This window comes from Acipenser ruthenus, chromosome 9 (genome assembly GCF_902713425.1).
Source record: "Acipenser ruthenus chromosome 9, fAciRut3.2 maternal haplotype, whole genome shotgun sequence".
Taxonomy (NCBI): domain Eukaryota; kingdom Metazoa; phylum Chordata; class Actinopteri; order Acipenseriformes; family Acipenseridae; genus Acipenser; species Acipenser ruthenus.
In genome coordinates, this window is record NC_081197.1 from 10736923 (window position 1) to 10752702 (window position 15780).

Genomic DNA, 15780 nt, shown 5'->3' on the forward strand with positions numbered 1-15780 from the left:
TCAGTGATCTAGTCCTCATCCTGCAGCCATCGTTGTTTCATCACTATGTCTGAATAAATAACCCTTCTCAGAATAGAGCAATAAGTGTGCTCTTTGTCTCTGCTTTTCATTTAAATGAAAAGGCTTGCTTGTAATTCCAGAGGTCACATTCCTCTTAAAACCATAGTGTGGCGTAGTCAAAGTTTATTGGTCAGCAGTTTGCCTCTTTTGGGTGCGCACCCCACTTGCTACATTCAACGTCACAATTGAATAATCCATTTAGTGGAGAAAAAAAAAGAAATTTAATTAACACAGTTTTTAATGGTCTCTGGATCTGTGTTTTATGCAGAAGCTTCAGAAATCTTAAAACACTGTCAATCCACTTAAAATGGAGGGCTTAGGTCGGCCAGGGTGTCCTCGGCTCACCGCGCACCAGCGACCCCTGTAGACTGGCCGGGCACCTGCGGGCCTGCCTGTAAGTTGCCCAGAGTTGCGTTGTCCTCTGACGCTGTAGCGGCCTGCAGTGTGAAAAAGAAGCGGTCGACAGACCACACACGCTTCAGAGGACAGCGTGTGTTTGTCTTCGCCGCTCCCGAGTCAGCGCAGGGGTGGTAGCGGTGAGCTGAGCCTAAAAATAATTGGCTATTCCAAATTGTGAGAAAAAATGATAAAAACAATTGGCGACTACTAAATTAAAAAAAAGAAAAAGCACAATATATAAATAAAAAAGTGGGAAGTGCAATCGAATTCTTAAACAGAGTGATCAGCCAATACATTCATTAATTTGAAATTCATTTTACAACTTAGTTTAAAAAACTTATGTGCTCAATGTGCTTAGTGCTGCTGGTGCATACGGTACATAGGAAGTGAAAAATGGCTGCCATTTCCACATATAGTTAAAAAAAACAAAACTGAGATTCATTGGTGGGTCATTAAATAGGGCTTCTGATTTTCAGTTTCAACCGATAAAAACACCCCTGTTTGAAACATTATTGTGTGGTAATATATTCTGAGCCATATATTATTCTATTTATATATCTCAAGTATTGGTTCAGCGTCCATGTTCCTATAATTTAAAACACCACTAACAATTACAACAACTTTAATAGTTTCACTGTTATTAACCACTAGAGGGGTAACAGTTCCAACCAGTACATGGTAAGTGTAATTGGGTACAATTTCAGTTAATGGAAACTCAACTGCCAGCTTTGAGTCCTTAACCTTTTGAAAACCATTTAGGGTTTTATTGTGTGTGCTCAATAAAAAAAAAAAAAAACCCTATGACTTTTTTAAAAGATGTATTACTCTTTTATTGATTAGGATACATGTTTAATAATGTATTTTTTTTATAAATAGGCACTTCATACATTTGTCAATTTTGCACAATCTGTATCAATGAACATGTCGTAATTAACAAGAATAAACTTTTAGTGAATGCCTTTTTTATACATTTGTTGAGAAACTTGTGTTCAACTACCCCCATACAACCCCCCCCCCCCACACATCCCCTACAAATATATATATATATATATATATATATATATATATATATATATATATATATATATATATATATACGTATGAATTTCTAAGGTCTAGTTTATTAACAATAATACTGTATATTTTTAAAGTATTTCTTTAATTGAAAAATGTGGTCAGCAAACATTGCAAACCTTAATTAACAATGTTAAACGAACATACAATGGTATATATATATATATATATATATATATATATATATATATATATATATATATATATATTACATCAATCATATATTTACATTCTAATATATACAAATCAGAAATCAAGAACTGATCTTTTAATGGAGCACATAGGGGTAATTGCATCACTTCCTGGTTTTGATTGACCCGTCCAATTCATATTACATTACTGGGTGTGACACTGGCAGCTGTCCTGCCACTTATTTGCTAGGCATGGTCCCCTCCCACTTGTCAAATGTACAAGAGGAATTCAGAGAAACCTGTTTGGATTAAGACTGTAAAAGCTGCAGGGCGCACTGACAGTAATTTTATATAGGTGTTTGTAGATGGACTGATTCTGATGAGTAAGTGGGAAAAAGACACTTGTGTACCGGTACTGCTGTTCATCCTGTTCATTGTGGACTACTCTTTACAAGGTAAGTGTATATGCTGTTCTGTTGAATATGCTGCATATGCATTCACATGATAGTCTTACCAAACCAGTCCTCTGCTATAGAAGAAAACCTATAAAGTTGCAATCTTAACTGGTGATTGCTGAGTTAAAAAAACAAACAAAACAAAAAACGATGCCTAAACTGAAGACAACCTAGCATTACTTGAAGATCAGCTTTAAAGAATCAGCCATTCTATAAAGCAATTACAGAATTTACAGTAAACTAGAAAAGAAAAAAAAATGCAAGTAGGATGAAATATTGATTAGATGTAGTGCCGTCTGTAACATTTTAAAAAGTATTCTCTATAATTGGCCACACTTTAATTTTGGTGCTGATTCGTGACAAATTAATGGGGATAAAAGTTAAACTATAAAAAAAAGTAGGTAACAATGAGCAATGAAAAGATGTTTACTTAATTTGTAGATTATTACATTTGAATTACTGCCACCTACCAGTATTTTATAACCGCTATCCTTTCAATAAAACCTGCAGGTCTTTGGAACAAAATTAAATATCATGTGTAAGAAGCTAATGAATAGAACTGTCAGAGTGTATAAATACAGAAACTAATGTCTACTGAAGTTAAAAGCTTCTTCGCTTTTAATCTTATAAAAACTGTGTGTGCACTGTAATCGGGGTTAATAATTAACCTCTGTGGGATTCACAATATTTAATTCAGCCAATTATCCACTCCCACATGTCCAATTTCACCAAACAGCCTACAGCAAAAACTCAAAGATTCTGTTTTTTTCATCTACTAAAATATAACAGTTTTTTACTGTACTGGTATACTTCAATGATCATAATATGATGCACAACTTGGTACTCCCCTTGTCAATATATTGGTAACCAGCACTGTTTGTTTCACTAAAGTGCAGTACTTTAATATAGAGGTTGTTTGCTTAAAGAGCTAGACTCATGTAAAGAATGTTTTTATTTAGAAACAGTACTCTCCAAGTAAAATACATTTACTATAATAACAATCAAATGTAAAAGGTCCAAAAGGTGCTGTTGGCCTCTTGTTTGTGCAACTGTTAAGGAGTGTATTAGAGAGACCATATCTGTTTAAAATTCCAGCGATGAAACCTATTTACCTATACTGTATTCCAGTGTTACCGTTGACAGGTCAGAAGATTTACATAAAAAAAAACAAAAAACACCCATGCTTCTCATTTGCTTGTTTGAAGATTTCCATGTGGTCTGCAAATATTATGTTTCTAACAACAAACAAACATTTGTGACTAAGAATAAGCTGTTGCTAAGGAAAAGATTTAAAACAAAGAAATATTCAATAAATGAACAGGCATTGTCATACAAGTCTTCAGTCCTATACATCTACGCTGTTTGCTTTTGCAGGTTAATAACAGTGTCTATACTGCTTCTGTTTTGCAGCCCAAGGAGTCACTATAATAATCCCTAACCAGGTTATCAATGCCACAGTGGAGGAAAGTGCTTTGCTCTCTGTTGAATACTTATGCCAAGGGACTCCCACAATCCAGTGGAGCGTTCTGTCAATATGGAAGATCCAAAACATCGTTGTCTGGGAACCAAAAAAACAACCGAACATCTCGGAGTCTTATAAAGACAGACTCTGCACATACAGTAATGGCTCCATACAGATTTTAAACCTGCGTGAAAACGACTCTGGTTACTATGTGGTAACTGTGACAGACCATTTTGGAACAAGCAAAGATGCTGCCATTTTTCTGAAAGTTGATGGTACGTCTGTTTCATTATAAGTTAATAACATAGACTTTTAAACATAAGTCGCATCCCCACTGGAACCTATTTCGCTGAGAGTGTAGATCTCACACTCAGAATATCACTGGCATTCCAAACATTTAACCACAGCAGGTTCTGTATAAACACATTTAAGTACGTTAATATCATAGATTTAATGACTTATAAGTCTAATCAACTTGATTAGAGGTAGCCACCGAACACTTATAGACATACAAAATATGCACTATTTCTATGAAGAAAAAAAATCATTGTAAAACTGAAATTATTGATGTATTTAGTTTGGGTTCAAAAAAGACTTCCAATGGAGGCCAAAGTTGTTTATCTTTTACATTTTTAGGTGAGGGACAAATAGGACACTATGGGTAGCCTCCGACTATGTTAGCCTCCAAAGTGCAGATAAATGACAATACACTGAATCCAGCCCTATCTATCTGACTTTCTAATAACAGTATCTGTCAATCATGTGAGAAAGCGTGCATAACAATGGTAGCCATAACCAGTAATAAATAAAACATTTTCTCTTTCTCTCCCTAGTGCACATCTATGAGGATTTACATTTTGTAGCTGTTATCCTTACAGTTCTGGTAGCCATATCAGGATTTTCTATGTTTTTAATTTGGCTGCTGGAAAAATGTGTGCAGATGATTAAGAGGAAGAGATGGAAACAAAAAATAAGAAAAGGTATTTTGTTGTATTTTGGTATTTTCAGCTACAAACAGGGAAGATTTGTTTTTGAGAGAGGCATTTAACCAGACACGCATTTTCTTCACCAGTATTGAAAGGTATCCATGGGTTAATGTCCCTGCTGTTTTTGCTGACCTATAACTTGCAAACAACCCCATGGAGATTTTATTGGATGACCTGGATTTTAACAAACTATTCAATTTGTCTGAAGACATTGAAAAAGACTGCTAGTCGAACGGTCATTGAATTTAAGTTTCCTTGAGTATTTCAGCCTGCAAAAAAGCACAAGGTACTTCCCCTCCATACCCCTGGGATCAGTGCCTGAAATTTCAGTATTTAATAGTTATGCCCAAGACTGGTTCAAAATTTAAATATTAAACAGTATTATCTGTATTCACTAACATCCTTTTAATGTTTTCTCCATTATTTTCAGAAGCTGAAGAAATAGAGCTGCAGTCTCTTTGATCAAACTGACACACTGTTTGCGTTTTCAAAGTCAGCAATGTTTTTTATTCCTCCAGAAGTGCTTACAAAGACAGATAACATTAATAAAGGGATAGTATTGTGAAAGACAAGAGCTGGAAGAGACAACACACAAGCTGAACTAAAATAGTGGGGCAAAAAGAAGGCTGTTTAACCATGACAGTGCACTGCATTACATCATACTGATTGAGTTCATTTGCCTCAGATGAGAGGAGGGAAGGGTTATTTGTTGGACCTCAGAAAATGACAGAAAGAGAATGAATTACATGCAATTTGAGGACAGCTAATATTCATTAGTGGGTCACTTCCTGTTTCGTTTCTGATCAAGCATGTTTAGTTTAACACTGCTGTTTTGTAAACATGTACACTTCGTTCCTGGTGTGGATATGCTGGATGTTTACATTCTTTTTATATATATATATATATATATATATATATATATATATATATAAAATAATTATTTCACTTACCAAGATATAGCATGTAGAGTTGTCAATACTTTATGCTTGTGATGTTTCATATATAGCTGTGAAGTAAAGCTTTACAGCTATATATGAGTTTGTCTGTTTTGATTTTTTTTACACAACACATTTTTATTGTATGAAATACCTGTTACAATTATTGTATGAAATACCTGTTACAATTAGCTAAATAAAACAAAAGTTGTGTGGAAAAAGAGGAGAAAACAAGAAATGTGGAGCAAAGAAAGACAAGATAAAGAGAGTAATGAGAAAAAGAGAGGGAACAGGGACTATGAATAAGGTCAGGTGCCTGACTGCAATTCAGAATCAGGAATATCAACAAGTGGGGGGACTAGGTGGGGGACTGTGTAATCAGGTAAGCAGTATCAAAGATGGGCATTCAAAATAGAGTTGTACTGGAACAGGACCAGTACACATGAACAGGGAGGCCAAAGCCTGCTTGCTTCAGTTTCTATTCGTTATGTAGGCGATCAAAGTTCGGATCCTGTTCTCACACAGTATTGTTTGCAAAGGAAAGAAAAAAAAAATAGGGGCATAGATTTTACTGTAGATACAATGCCCATATTGTTTGGATTAAATTCCAAAGGTAAGGTCTGCAGGTGAGTTGGGTAGCAACAAGTAAACTGGGCCACTTTGGTAAATATAAAGTCCCTAACTTGCAAATATTAAAAACAGGGACAGTGGAATCATTGTTGTTTCTAAGGTAAACTGTTTGCATATCAGCTGCTAAAAGCCAACGGCCACTCTGAATACAGGGGTTGGAGAGCCACCAAAGGCAGTTGCACATTAAGTATTTAGTGAGTTTTGGGAATTGAAGTACCTTCAAAAGGAGAACCAGCTTTCAATCAGCGGTAGGTTACCAAGATCTAGATTCTAACTTTGTCAACGAACTGCTAATCAACGTCCATTGGTTTGTGAGAGTTGGATGACCCACCTTGTAGGGGATGCTTAATGAACAGGACACAAGCCTGGAGGCGGCTGTGGAGCAATGGCAACCCCCAGGCTTAGTATTTCAACAGTTTTGAATATTCTGGTGACCTCTCACACATTGATGCAGGGGCCTTCACCCCTGGTCCTGGAGAGCCCCTATCCATCAGGTTTTATACGTGTCTTTACATCATCAGTGGCTAAAGATCTGGAACACCTGTTAATCTTGACTAATTAAACCAACAATTGGTTCAGTAAATTGGTTCAGAGATTGGTTGAAAGAAAAACCAGCAGCCACAGCAACTCTCCAAGACCAGGGTTGGAGATCCATGCATTGGTGAATCTTAAAAACCCACTCATGCATGGCTTTAGAACAATAGGGATCTTTTTCTGAGCAGGGCACAAGTTTAGACTTGTAAGAATAAAATAACTATGGAATGATAAATGCTGCAGTAAAGGTCAAACTGAACAAACAAACACAAGTACAACTCCAAATATCACTTAACTATGGTCAACTATACAAAGGTTAGGTAACATGGCCATTCCATTCGTTCTTTGTTCCACCTATGTCCTTATTTTTTTTTAATTCAATCATCTAAACACTGACCAGGTTTATTAATCCATGATACCAATTAAACCTTGAGTTAAATGACCCTCCAGGACCAGGGTTGTTTTCCTATGCTTTTGCTGGAATATTCTACCTACTTGGTTAATATACAAGGTAGTAAAAAGGTACAAAGTAATTGATGGCAAAGTATGCACTGTAAGGCAATGAAACATGATGGAAGGTTGATTACATGCCAATAAGAGATGTTTGTCAGAATCTTTGAATTTAAGGGATTGCAGTAAGAGCTTCTCAAATAATTGGCTGGTGAATGAAGGCAGGACCAGAAACCGCTTGGAGAGCTGCCAGTAAAATATTTGTTTAGTGATAACCAATAGTTTAAATATATTCTGATGTGGGGTGTGTAAAGGGTGAAACTGAACCTCACCAAAGGCTTTTGTGAAGTTATACATTACTTTTGAAATCATCATGACACAAATCTTGAACTCTTGAATTATGTTTCTGTGGACACGGCCCTTAACCAAACACTGTACAGTGGCTGCAAACTACATCTGCCAAGAGACCCAACCATATAAACAGCACACAATACTGTGCAAACAAATGAACTACCCACTCGAATACATCTTGCAGAACTCTTTGCTTTGTGATATTTATACTGGTAGAAGGCATGTTTTACACCAGTGCTGTATTTGCAACATTAAAGATCACTTTACAATACATCTCAGTTTTCAGCCTTGAATATGGACAACACAGCTAATATTTGTGAAGGCTCACTATTTGCCTTTTGAGTTTTTAGATTAAGCCATTACATGCATTGGGCACTAATGGGTTAATTGTGTTGCCTTCTTGTCAATACACAATATGTTTCAGTTTACAAAATGTGCCCGTGAAGTAAGAATTTCAAAGCTTGGTAAGTTATGTGGAGTAAACCTCCAATTACAAAACTAGAAATTGGAAATCACATTTTCGAATACATACTTAAATAACATCGCTTGAATGAGAAAATCAGAACTTTAAGTTAATATCTAGTTTTGAAAAAAAAACAGGCCCTATGAGGAAGAATGTGGTAACAAGACAATATGGAATTATATTAGAATTATTAAAATTGAGCATGATTTGGTAAAATTGCAGCTTCACACCTATGTCCTGAACTGTACCGTTTAAATTGTGACATTGAAACTGAAAAAAAATAATTTAATACATAAAACACCAATCACTGCCATATGAAAAATCTGATTTTATTCTGTAGCTTTTTAGAAAAAAAACAAAGTTACTTTTCTTTCAAACACATCAGAACAAAAACTAATCAAGTTATTTATCACCTTGCAATGCATCCCTGTCTGGAGTACAAACCAAAGCACTGCATGGTCTACAGGAGACTGAAATATAAGCCAAAGAATCAATCATGAGGAGTTTATACTGCCATTAGTAGGAGGTATTTAAGTCCTGTGTGATTTGCTTGCTTTAAACATTAACCTCTTTACATCTGGATCTTCTCTGTCCAATAGTTCCAGAGTGTCTCTACAGCATCAGGAATCATCAATTTCCAATACTGCACCGATTCAATTTAAATCAGGGTTAGATGGCAGTTTAGGATCTTCAGTATCAAAAAAACAAAATAAAAATGCTGTAAATCCACACTTAAAACTCCATGTTCCTTTTAGCATATGAATAATCCACCTATATTACATTTTTATGGTTTTGGGTGTAAACAACAGGTGCTGTGACCTGCCAGAGTAAGCCTGCTTTAGGGGCAAGGGGTAAGAGCCGCCATCAAAAGTTCCATTTTGTACACAAAGTTGCGTCCTTCCATTTTACTCCAGTGCACTTCTTTGTGTGGTCCGCGCAAGTAGTTCCATTTGTTATCTTGGATGACGTCACTCTTCAGAAGGTCTTTGCACTGGTTTCTAGGAAACTGCACCATCACTTTGCAGCCACTTTCAGGTCCGTTCCGCACTGCAATCGGACAAGTGTAAAATGATGAGGATTAGTTAAAGATAAAGAAAACAAGCATGGTTGATAGCCAATGTACATTAATCCAATAACAAACTTCAATAAATAAAATCACGTAACATCCCTTTCAGTCACTGAGTGCATAATTGTACCACATTAAGTTTCCTATCTATGTATCTTTTATAATGCATATGGCATTATAAAAGGCAAGGCAACTTCTCGAACTCCATAGAGTTCACACAAACATTTAAAATGTCAGGAAATGTTATAAAAAGCATTACCAAAGGGGATCTAGCTTGGAAAGATAACTCCACTCACCATGACTAACTGGTAGGTAATCATGTCCTAGGTATGCCTGAATAGAATATTTGTAAGACACCAAAACTATCTAGTTATCTAGGGGTTTTCTTTATATTCTCTTCCCTTACCTGAAACAGAATACTCTCCATTGGATGAAGCCACTGTTATTGCTGATGCATTTCCAATGCTCTCCACTGAACCCAGACCCACATGGTTACTGAAACTCAACACGTGCCATCCCATCACTTTGGCCAACTGCTGCACTGCATGAACCTGATGCTGTGACATCTGTGCAAAACATACATTTAACACATTTGTGTGTGTGAATAAGTTTGTTTGGGAGATTGATTTTTGTTGCTGTGCGCATAATGTTTAGATGTTTCTTTCCCTTTAAAAAAATTAAGTGTAGTTACAACACTCAGCCACTCTACAAAGAAAGACCATTTACATTATATAATGAACACGAGTCATGAGTTTTGATGTAAATACATTACTCCTCCCTTATACCTGCAAAAATGACTTCTGTTGGTAAAACTACAGACTCAGGTATGACCTATGCATGATAAGTTCAGAGCAGGTTTACTAGGGGCCTGATTGTTCAAACTCCTGGCACCTGGTCATTTCAATTCCATGCTTAAATAAGGGAAGTTCTGAAACCCCAGACTGGGTGGAGTCATGTACAATGCAGCCAAGATGCAAGTGTGCTTACCTGGGAAAGGAGGAAGTCCTGCAGCTCCTGCTCCTGGTGAGACAGTGTGATTACCCGTCCATCTCTGTGCACCACCCTGATCTGCTCCACTCCAATGGTCAGCTGCAGCTGAATGGACCTTCCAGAAAAAGAATTAGAAACAAGCTTCTATTTAAACTATCTTGGAGAGAACCCACGACACAAAGTCTCTTTTTAGTGTTGATTAATTATAATGCATTGTTTGGGTTAATTCCTTTTAATGTTTTTTTTTTTTTTAAGACATGTTACGTGCCCTGGATATGTGAACACATAATAAAAGTATACGAGGTGCATAAATAATCTGTATTTCTGATAAATGTGTGGAATGACTTAGTCAAATGCCAATCAAAATACCACCCTTTTCAAACCTGATTAATAAAGTCTTGGCTATTCACTCATGACTTACTTGCATATTTGCTCATAACCCTGGGAAGTAATTAACACTTTGACACTGGATTCGTACACATCGTTAATGTTCGACCAGTGGGCTTGGATCTGGGGATCTTCAATGCGGCTTGCCAAGCTATCAATGGTACGGGCAGTTCTGAAAATAAAACAGCATTTTAGTCATCTCAAACTGAACTGACCACCATGGAGTCCATTGAATTGAAACACACTATGGCAGAACTAAATTCTGCAGATGCTTAAATTATTAAAAAACTTTACAGGGTTTTAAAAGACAGTAATCCTCTCAAGAGATTCACATGTACACTTAGATATGTGATTTACATAACCTGGGTCTAATTTGAAAGATCTAAACTGTGGTGGTATTTAGATCCTACATATGTTGGATCCACTGAATCACCCATGTGTTCTCTTTCTATAATGCAAACAGCAAATTAACTGCAAATCTGCAGCGCTGACCTGCTCCTGAGGAAGATATGCTTTGCCTGCTTGATGATCTTCTCCAGAAGCCCTTCACTTTGCTGTAGAGAAGTGATCTCAGCTTTATCGTAGGCCATGGGCCCCGCCAGACGCATTCTCTTATTTCCAAAGGGGGCGCTTGCAGGGTGGGGCATCACTACTGAGCTCAATGTCTGTTTGTGGAACTGCAAGGGAAAAGGACAGGCAGTTTACAAATAAAAACCAGAAAACCTTCATGTCAATGAAGTGTGGATTATGTCTGAAAGGAGTAACTAATAACACGAGGAATGTAGATCTGACTGTACCTATCATTTGATTTTATTTAGGGTTCTGGAGAAAATTTTTTTTGTGGAGTAGTGGTTAGGGCTTAGTCGTGGGTTCAGTCCATGGTGGGGGACACTGCTGCTGTACCCTTGAGCAAGGTACTTTACCTAGATTGCTCCAGTAAAAATCCAACTGTATAAATGGGTAATTGTATATAAAAATAATGTGTAAAAAAATAATACCTTGTAACAATTGTAAATCGCCCTGGATAAGGACGTCTGCTAAGAAATAAATAATAATTATAATAATAATACAATTTTTTCCAGCTGAATAGAAATGCTTACCTCTCTCATTAGCTGATGAAGGTTGTGTTCAAGCACATAAAGGTGATCGTCTGGTTTGTTTTTGTCTGGAGTTGATTTCTGATTCTTTTTATCCCCAGTTGAGTGGCACAAGGAAATGGAGAGCTGCAAACCTGAAATTAAAAAGAAATAAAAAATAAAAAAAATCAATCTGCAATTGCTGAATATGGTTTTTAAAGAATGTATTTTAATATTGGGTCAAAAAGAAAATCCTTACATTTTTTCTTGTTTGTTAAATGATGTCATTCCATTTTCAGAAGTGGTTAAGCACCTTTTCTCTTGGCTTGGGTAACAAACGTTAATCTGGTCAGGACCACAAAACTACCTAAATTGGTACCACCAACTTGCATGGAAACTCTATGGGCTCTATGGAAATTTAGATTGGGATTGTCTGGTCCAGGAGTAGTAGCACTTTTTTATACAGGTTGCTGGTCCAGTACTCTCTTTAGTTCTGACTAGTGCACATGTATGTTGGGGATTCACATTTTTTTAAAGATTATTTTCAATTCCTCAAAATATTCATGTTATTCATATTCCTATACTTATTAATGAAAGCAAGCTTCCAGGCCTACGCATTTTACCTGGAAAAGGCTGGGAGATGATCTGATTCTTCACAACAATGTGAGGGATCTGGGATTTGATCTGCACAGCTTCACGGGAGAGCTGTGCAAATATCTCTTTACAGAGAAGGACATTCTGAGCAGCCTCCAGTTTCAAATGCCAGGGCTGGGTACCTGCCGAAAAACAATATAAAAGCGTTCATGAATGGAAGCACACTTTGCATGTCAGTATTATAGTAACAATGTTATTTATCTCAACTCAGGTGCAGAAAATTGTACAGTTTGATTTTCAATAAAGCCTTTTTAGATTTTAAATTGCAAACAAAACAAAAAAAACTATTTCTGATGTTTTCATTTTTAATTTACTTATTTGGTGGTACGAAAGCTCCACAAATTACCATTTGTTATTAAGATGTCAAGTACTTGATGTACCCTATTAAAATTGATAAATAATTAAAAAATGTTGATTTTTTTTTTTGTTTCCTGAACGTTTTGTGAGATCTATATTTTTCTTCGGGAGCTTTTTATTCTTATCCCAATATTGGTGTGGATCCGGGATAGATCTTTCCATGGCACTATGTGAACAATAATCACATTATACTTACAAAAAAAACCTAAGAATTAAAAGGTACACACACTATGGCTGGTTACAATACCTGATTTAGGTTTTAGTTGTCTTCTGAAAAGGTTAATGGTGCCAAGATCCCCAATATCAGGAGCTTGTTTCTGAATGGAGACCTTTAAATAAAAAAATTACAAAAAAAAAATGTACATCTTAAGACTCGATTCCTGAAAACTACTCAAGATTAGACCCCAGTTCCCGATCTCCAAACCCCTTTAAGTAGCTGCCCTTACCTTAATATAAGCCGATCCCTCCAGATCACTAGGAATCTGAACATCAAGTGGACAGTAATCTTCTGGAATCTTCTTATCAAGGTCAATGTCTGTATTCTTTATTACTTCAAAAGTGCCCTGGTGAGGGAAGAGCGACCCTGGAAAACACAACCATACCAAACCTTCAATGCCTGCTTTGAGCATTTTTACATTTGCATTTCAGCAACGCTAAAGAACCTGCAGTAAATTACTACCTGCGCTCCTGTAGCTGAGATCCCCAAGGATTTTGTCGCTGACCTTCCTCAGCTTCCACTGTGATCTCAGCCGGAGCAGCTCAGAGTTGAAGTCTCTTTGCCGCCTGTTTTCCTGGTTCTCAGCGACAGACTTGTTCAGCTTTTCTGCTCCTTTCAAAAGAAGCTGAGCAGCTGTTGCTAAGGATTTCTTCTTACCAAGGAGCTGCAAAACTGGGGGAGTCTAAAATAACACAGACCATAAATTTTATGCAGTAAACTCAACAAACACAAGGCTAGTTATTGCAATATCTCATTATGAAATGATAATACTTAATGACAACCTTGTATTATTATTTTTTAAACACACACTTGTTTATTCATGCATTTGTTAAGAATATCTATGTATTTTAAGCTTCAACATTAACTTTTTAAACATGTTACAAGAGAACAGAAATATGGTACCTTTCCAACAGTGCTGTCTTGGGAGACAGGATCCAGAGTCATGTACTTCTTTTCCTTAACCACACTGAGCACATCGTACAGCACACACATCTCAGTGAGGGCACTCCTTAAGTTGTTTCTCACAGAATCCCAGGGCCAGAGGGAAGGCTGGAACTTTACTGTTGCTGGAGAAACGACAAAAAAAGCAAGACTTCACTTTCGGTCTAGGAATCAGAAGGCGTAAGGCGGCAAAGATCTATTGAATTCTGAAAATATAGCAGGCAAATTAAGTTAAAGAAGTGGTGACGGAGACTTAAATAATGGCTAAGTGAGATGGGAGCATATCAATGTTGCGCAGACTAGTGCATAATGCTTCACCGATGAGCTTATGTGCTTTCTATATCAGACTTCAGGAATAGTTTTCTGGAATTGTTAGCAAGCATGGCAGAAACCCCTATAAAGAATCACCAGAAAGCACATCATTAAGTTATTAAACAGGTAGCGCGTAGCTTGGCAGTAGTTCAGGACTAAATTGAGGTGTTTAGGAGGTAGGAGGACCAGTAATAGAGAACTGCAATTTTAGAAAACTATTAAACTGACAACTCTCACCTTCATCCTCTTCTTGTTCCTGTTTCCCCCATTCCTGTCCCCTTGCCTCGCCCTCTCCTCCCTCGTCCTCCGAGCCGGATCCCTGTCCAAAGTCAATTCGCTGGGCAAGCTTGGCAAGGTTCTGAGACATTGACAGGGGCTGGACATATGTCTCCGTCCCATCCAAAGCCACCTCCTGCACCTGCTTCTCACAGGCCGATTCGATACTGATTTGAACCGCGGGACCCCCAGACATCTTCAACCAGTCTGGTGATTATATAATTATACTTTTAAACTGTAAAAGAAGACAGAACAGAAATCACACTATGTAGTCTTTAAAGCAACAGAAACAGGACTACTTCTAACGTAACTAAAGAAATAAACAGCCCCACACAAAACACTATATTTACTGGCATAAATAATATTTGTAATGGCACGAAGGCAGCTGATTTCGCTGCTGCCAACAGCTGCATACTTGTCTTTCTTCAGTCCTGATGTTAAGCTACTTCGCCCTGGATAAGGGCGTCTGCCAAGAAATAAATAATAATAATAATATTGACAGCACAACTTAGTCCCACACCACACAGCATGCTAACAACTTTGTAAGAGGTATTGTAAAGATTAATACATACATAATACTGTTTCCTATAATCAGCTCAATAGAGTGTAAAGTGAATTTGCATCACTATTAAATGCTTTAATTTCTTGTATTTGCATTCTTGCTCCTTATAATTTTAGAACCAGTATGAAATAGCTGATTCGACCATACCACAGCGACATTTCTCAGCGAAGAAATGCAACGACATATCGCATTGATAAGCAAAGGATAGTGGCAAATATTATAGTATATTTTTCTTTGTTTGCTTTTTCTGAAATTGTATTCTACAAAACATAAATATTTATTTGTAAATACATACAGCCTAAGTTTTAACATGCAAAACATCAGAGCCAGATGTGCAGTTTCGTCGTATATTTAACATCAAAAAGGCTATCGAAAGAAATGACTCGCATAATGTTACCCACATAACTAAGTGCAGCGCAGTTTACCCTTTGTATGTTCCAGTTTTTTTAAACTTTTTTATTCTAATAACATTAATATACTGTACTCACATTAAATTTAAACAACAATCCAATTCACATTCTCACAGCCACTCAGCTGCTTAATCTCACGAGATGTTCGTGTAACACGTGAATTCTGTTTCTCGCGAGATTGGTATATTTAGCGGTTTTAATAGAGGTTGTTGTATAATGTAGGAGTTTGTTCATTTCTTTTTTGAATATATATATATATATATATATATACTGTAATCAAACAACCATTTCCAAACTATAAAATTTGATGACCAGATGATATAGGTAATAACAACAGGACTACATTTCCCATGATGCTCTGCTTTTATGATTGTTCAGTCATTCGCGCTCCGTGCGAATTCAATCAACAGAACTTTAAAGTTCCAGAATTATTTTTACAAGCTGTGCATGAATTCAACATTTCAGATTATTATCGACAGTATTTTGTGAGGCAGAAAACAAACCAACAAGTAAAATAAAATCGAATACACTAAGAACATGCAAAATAACTATATTGATCTTTCTTTTGGGAAAATAATCACTTCAAACCCCATTCAAATGC

General features: G+C 36.7%; 2 protein-coding genes across 3 annotated transcripts; one reads left to right on the forward strand and one right to left on the reverse strand.

The window, feature by feature from the left end:
• Positions 1 to 1984: 1984 nt before the first annotated feature.
• LOC117407171 (V-set and transmembrane domain-containing protein 5) lies at positions 1985 to 5395 on the forward strand. The gene is made up of 4 exons (XM_034011868.3): positions 1985 to 2119; positions 3530 to 3856; positions 4415 to 4561; positions 4998 to 5395. Exons 1-4 carry the CDS (start codon positions 2044 to 2046, stop codon positions 5027 to 5029), a joined length of 582 nt encoding a protein of 193 aa, XP_033867759.2. The 5' UTR covers positions 1985 to 2043; the 3' UTR covers positions 5030 to 5395.
• A 2850-nt stretch (positions 5396 to 8245) lies between these two features.
• LOC117405457 (mediator of RNA polymerase II transcription subunit 17) lies at positions 8246 to 15363 on the reverse strand. Of its 2 annotated transcripts, none has more exons than XM_034922509.2 (13): positions 15258 to 15363; positions 14169 to 14442; positions 13581 to 13744; positions 13140 to 13359; positions 12907 to 13043; positions 12708 to 12789; positions 12073 to 12225; positions 11474 to 11604; positions 10866 to 11050; positions 10408 to 10545; positions 9984 to 10101; positions 9403 to 9562; positions 8246 to 8977 (listed from the first exon to the last, which is right to left on the reverse strand). In XM_034922509.2, exons 2-13 carry the CDS (start codon positions 14401 to 14403, stop codon positions 8769 to 8771), a joined length of 1932 nt encoding a protein of 643 aa, XP_034778400.1. In that variant the 5' UTR covers positions 14404 to 14442; positions 15258 to 15363; the 3' UTR covers positions 8246 to 8768. The 2 variants fall into 2 exon arrangements, with proteins under 2 accessions (XP_034778400.1, XP_034778401.1); XM_034922510.2 differs by lacking the exon at positions 15258 to 15363 and adding an exon at positions 15171 to 15189.
• Between the last annotated feature and the right edge of the window lie 417 nt (positions 15364 to 15780).

Bases quoted from the DNA above. Each gene is read 5' to 3' on its own strand.
- LOC117407171 (XM_034011868.3), top strand. From the start codon at position 2,044: ATGAGTAAGTGGGAAAAAGACACTTGTGTACCGGTACTGCTGTTCATC. The intron at 3,857-4,414 runs GTACGTCTGTTT...TTCTCTCCCTAG, and splicing joins CATTTTTCTGAAAGTTGATG to TGCACATCTATGAGGATTTA. The intron at 4,562-4,997 runs GTATTTTGTTGT...CATTATTTTCAG, and splicing joins GAAACAAAAAATAAGAAAAG to AAGCTGAAGAAATAGAGCTG.
- LOC117405457 (XM_034922509.2), bottom strand. From the start codon at position 14,403: ATGTCTGGGGGTCCCGCGGTTCAAATCAGTATCGAATCGGCCTGTGAG. The intron at 12,226-12,707 runs GTATTGTAACCA...GTTTTTCGGCAG, and splicing joins ACAACTAAAACCTAAATCAG to GTACCCAGCCCTGGCATTTG. The intron at 10,546-10,865 runs GTCAGCGCTGCA...TTTTATTTTCAG, and splicing joins CATATCTTCCTCAGGAGCAG to AACTGCCCGTACCATTGATA.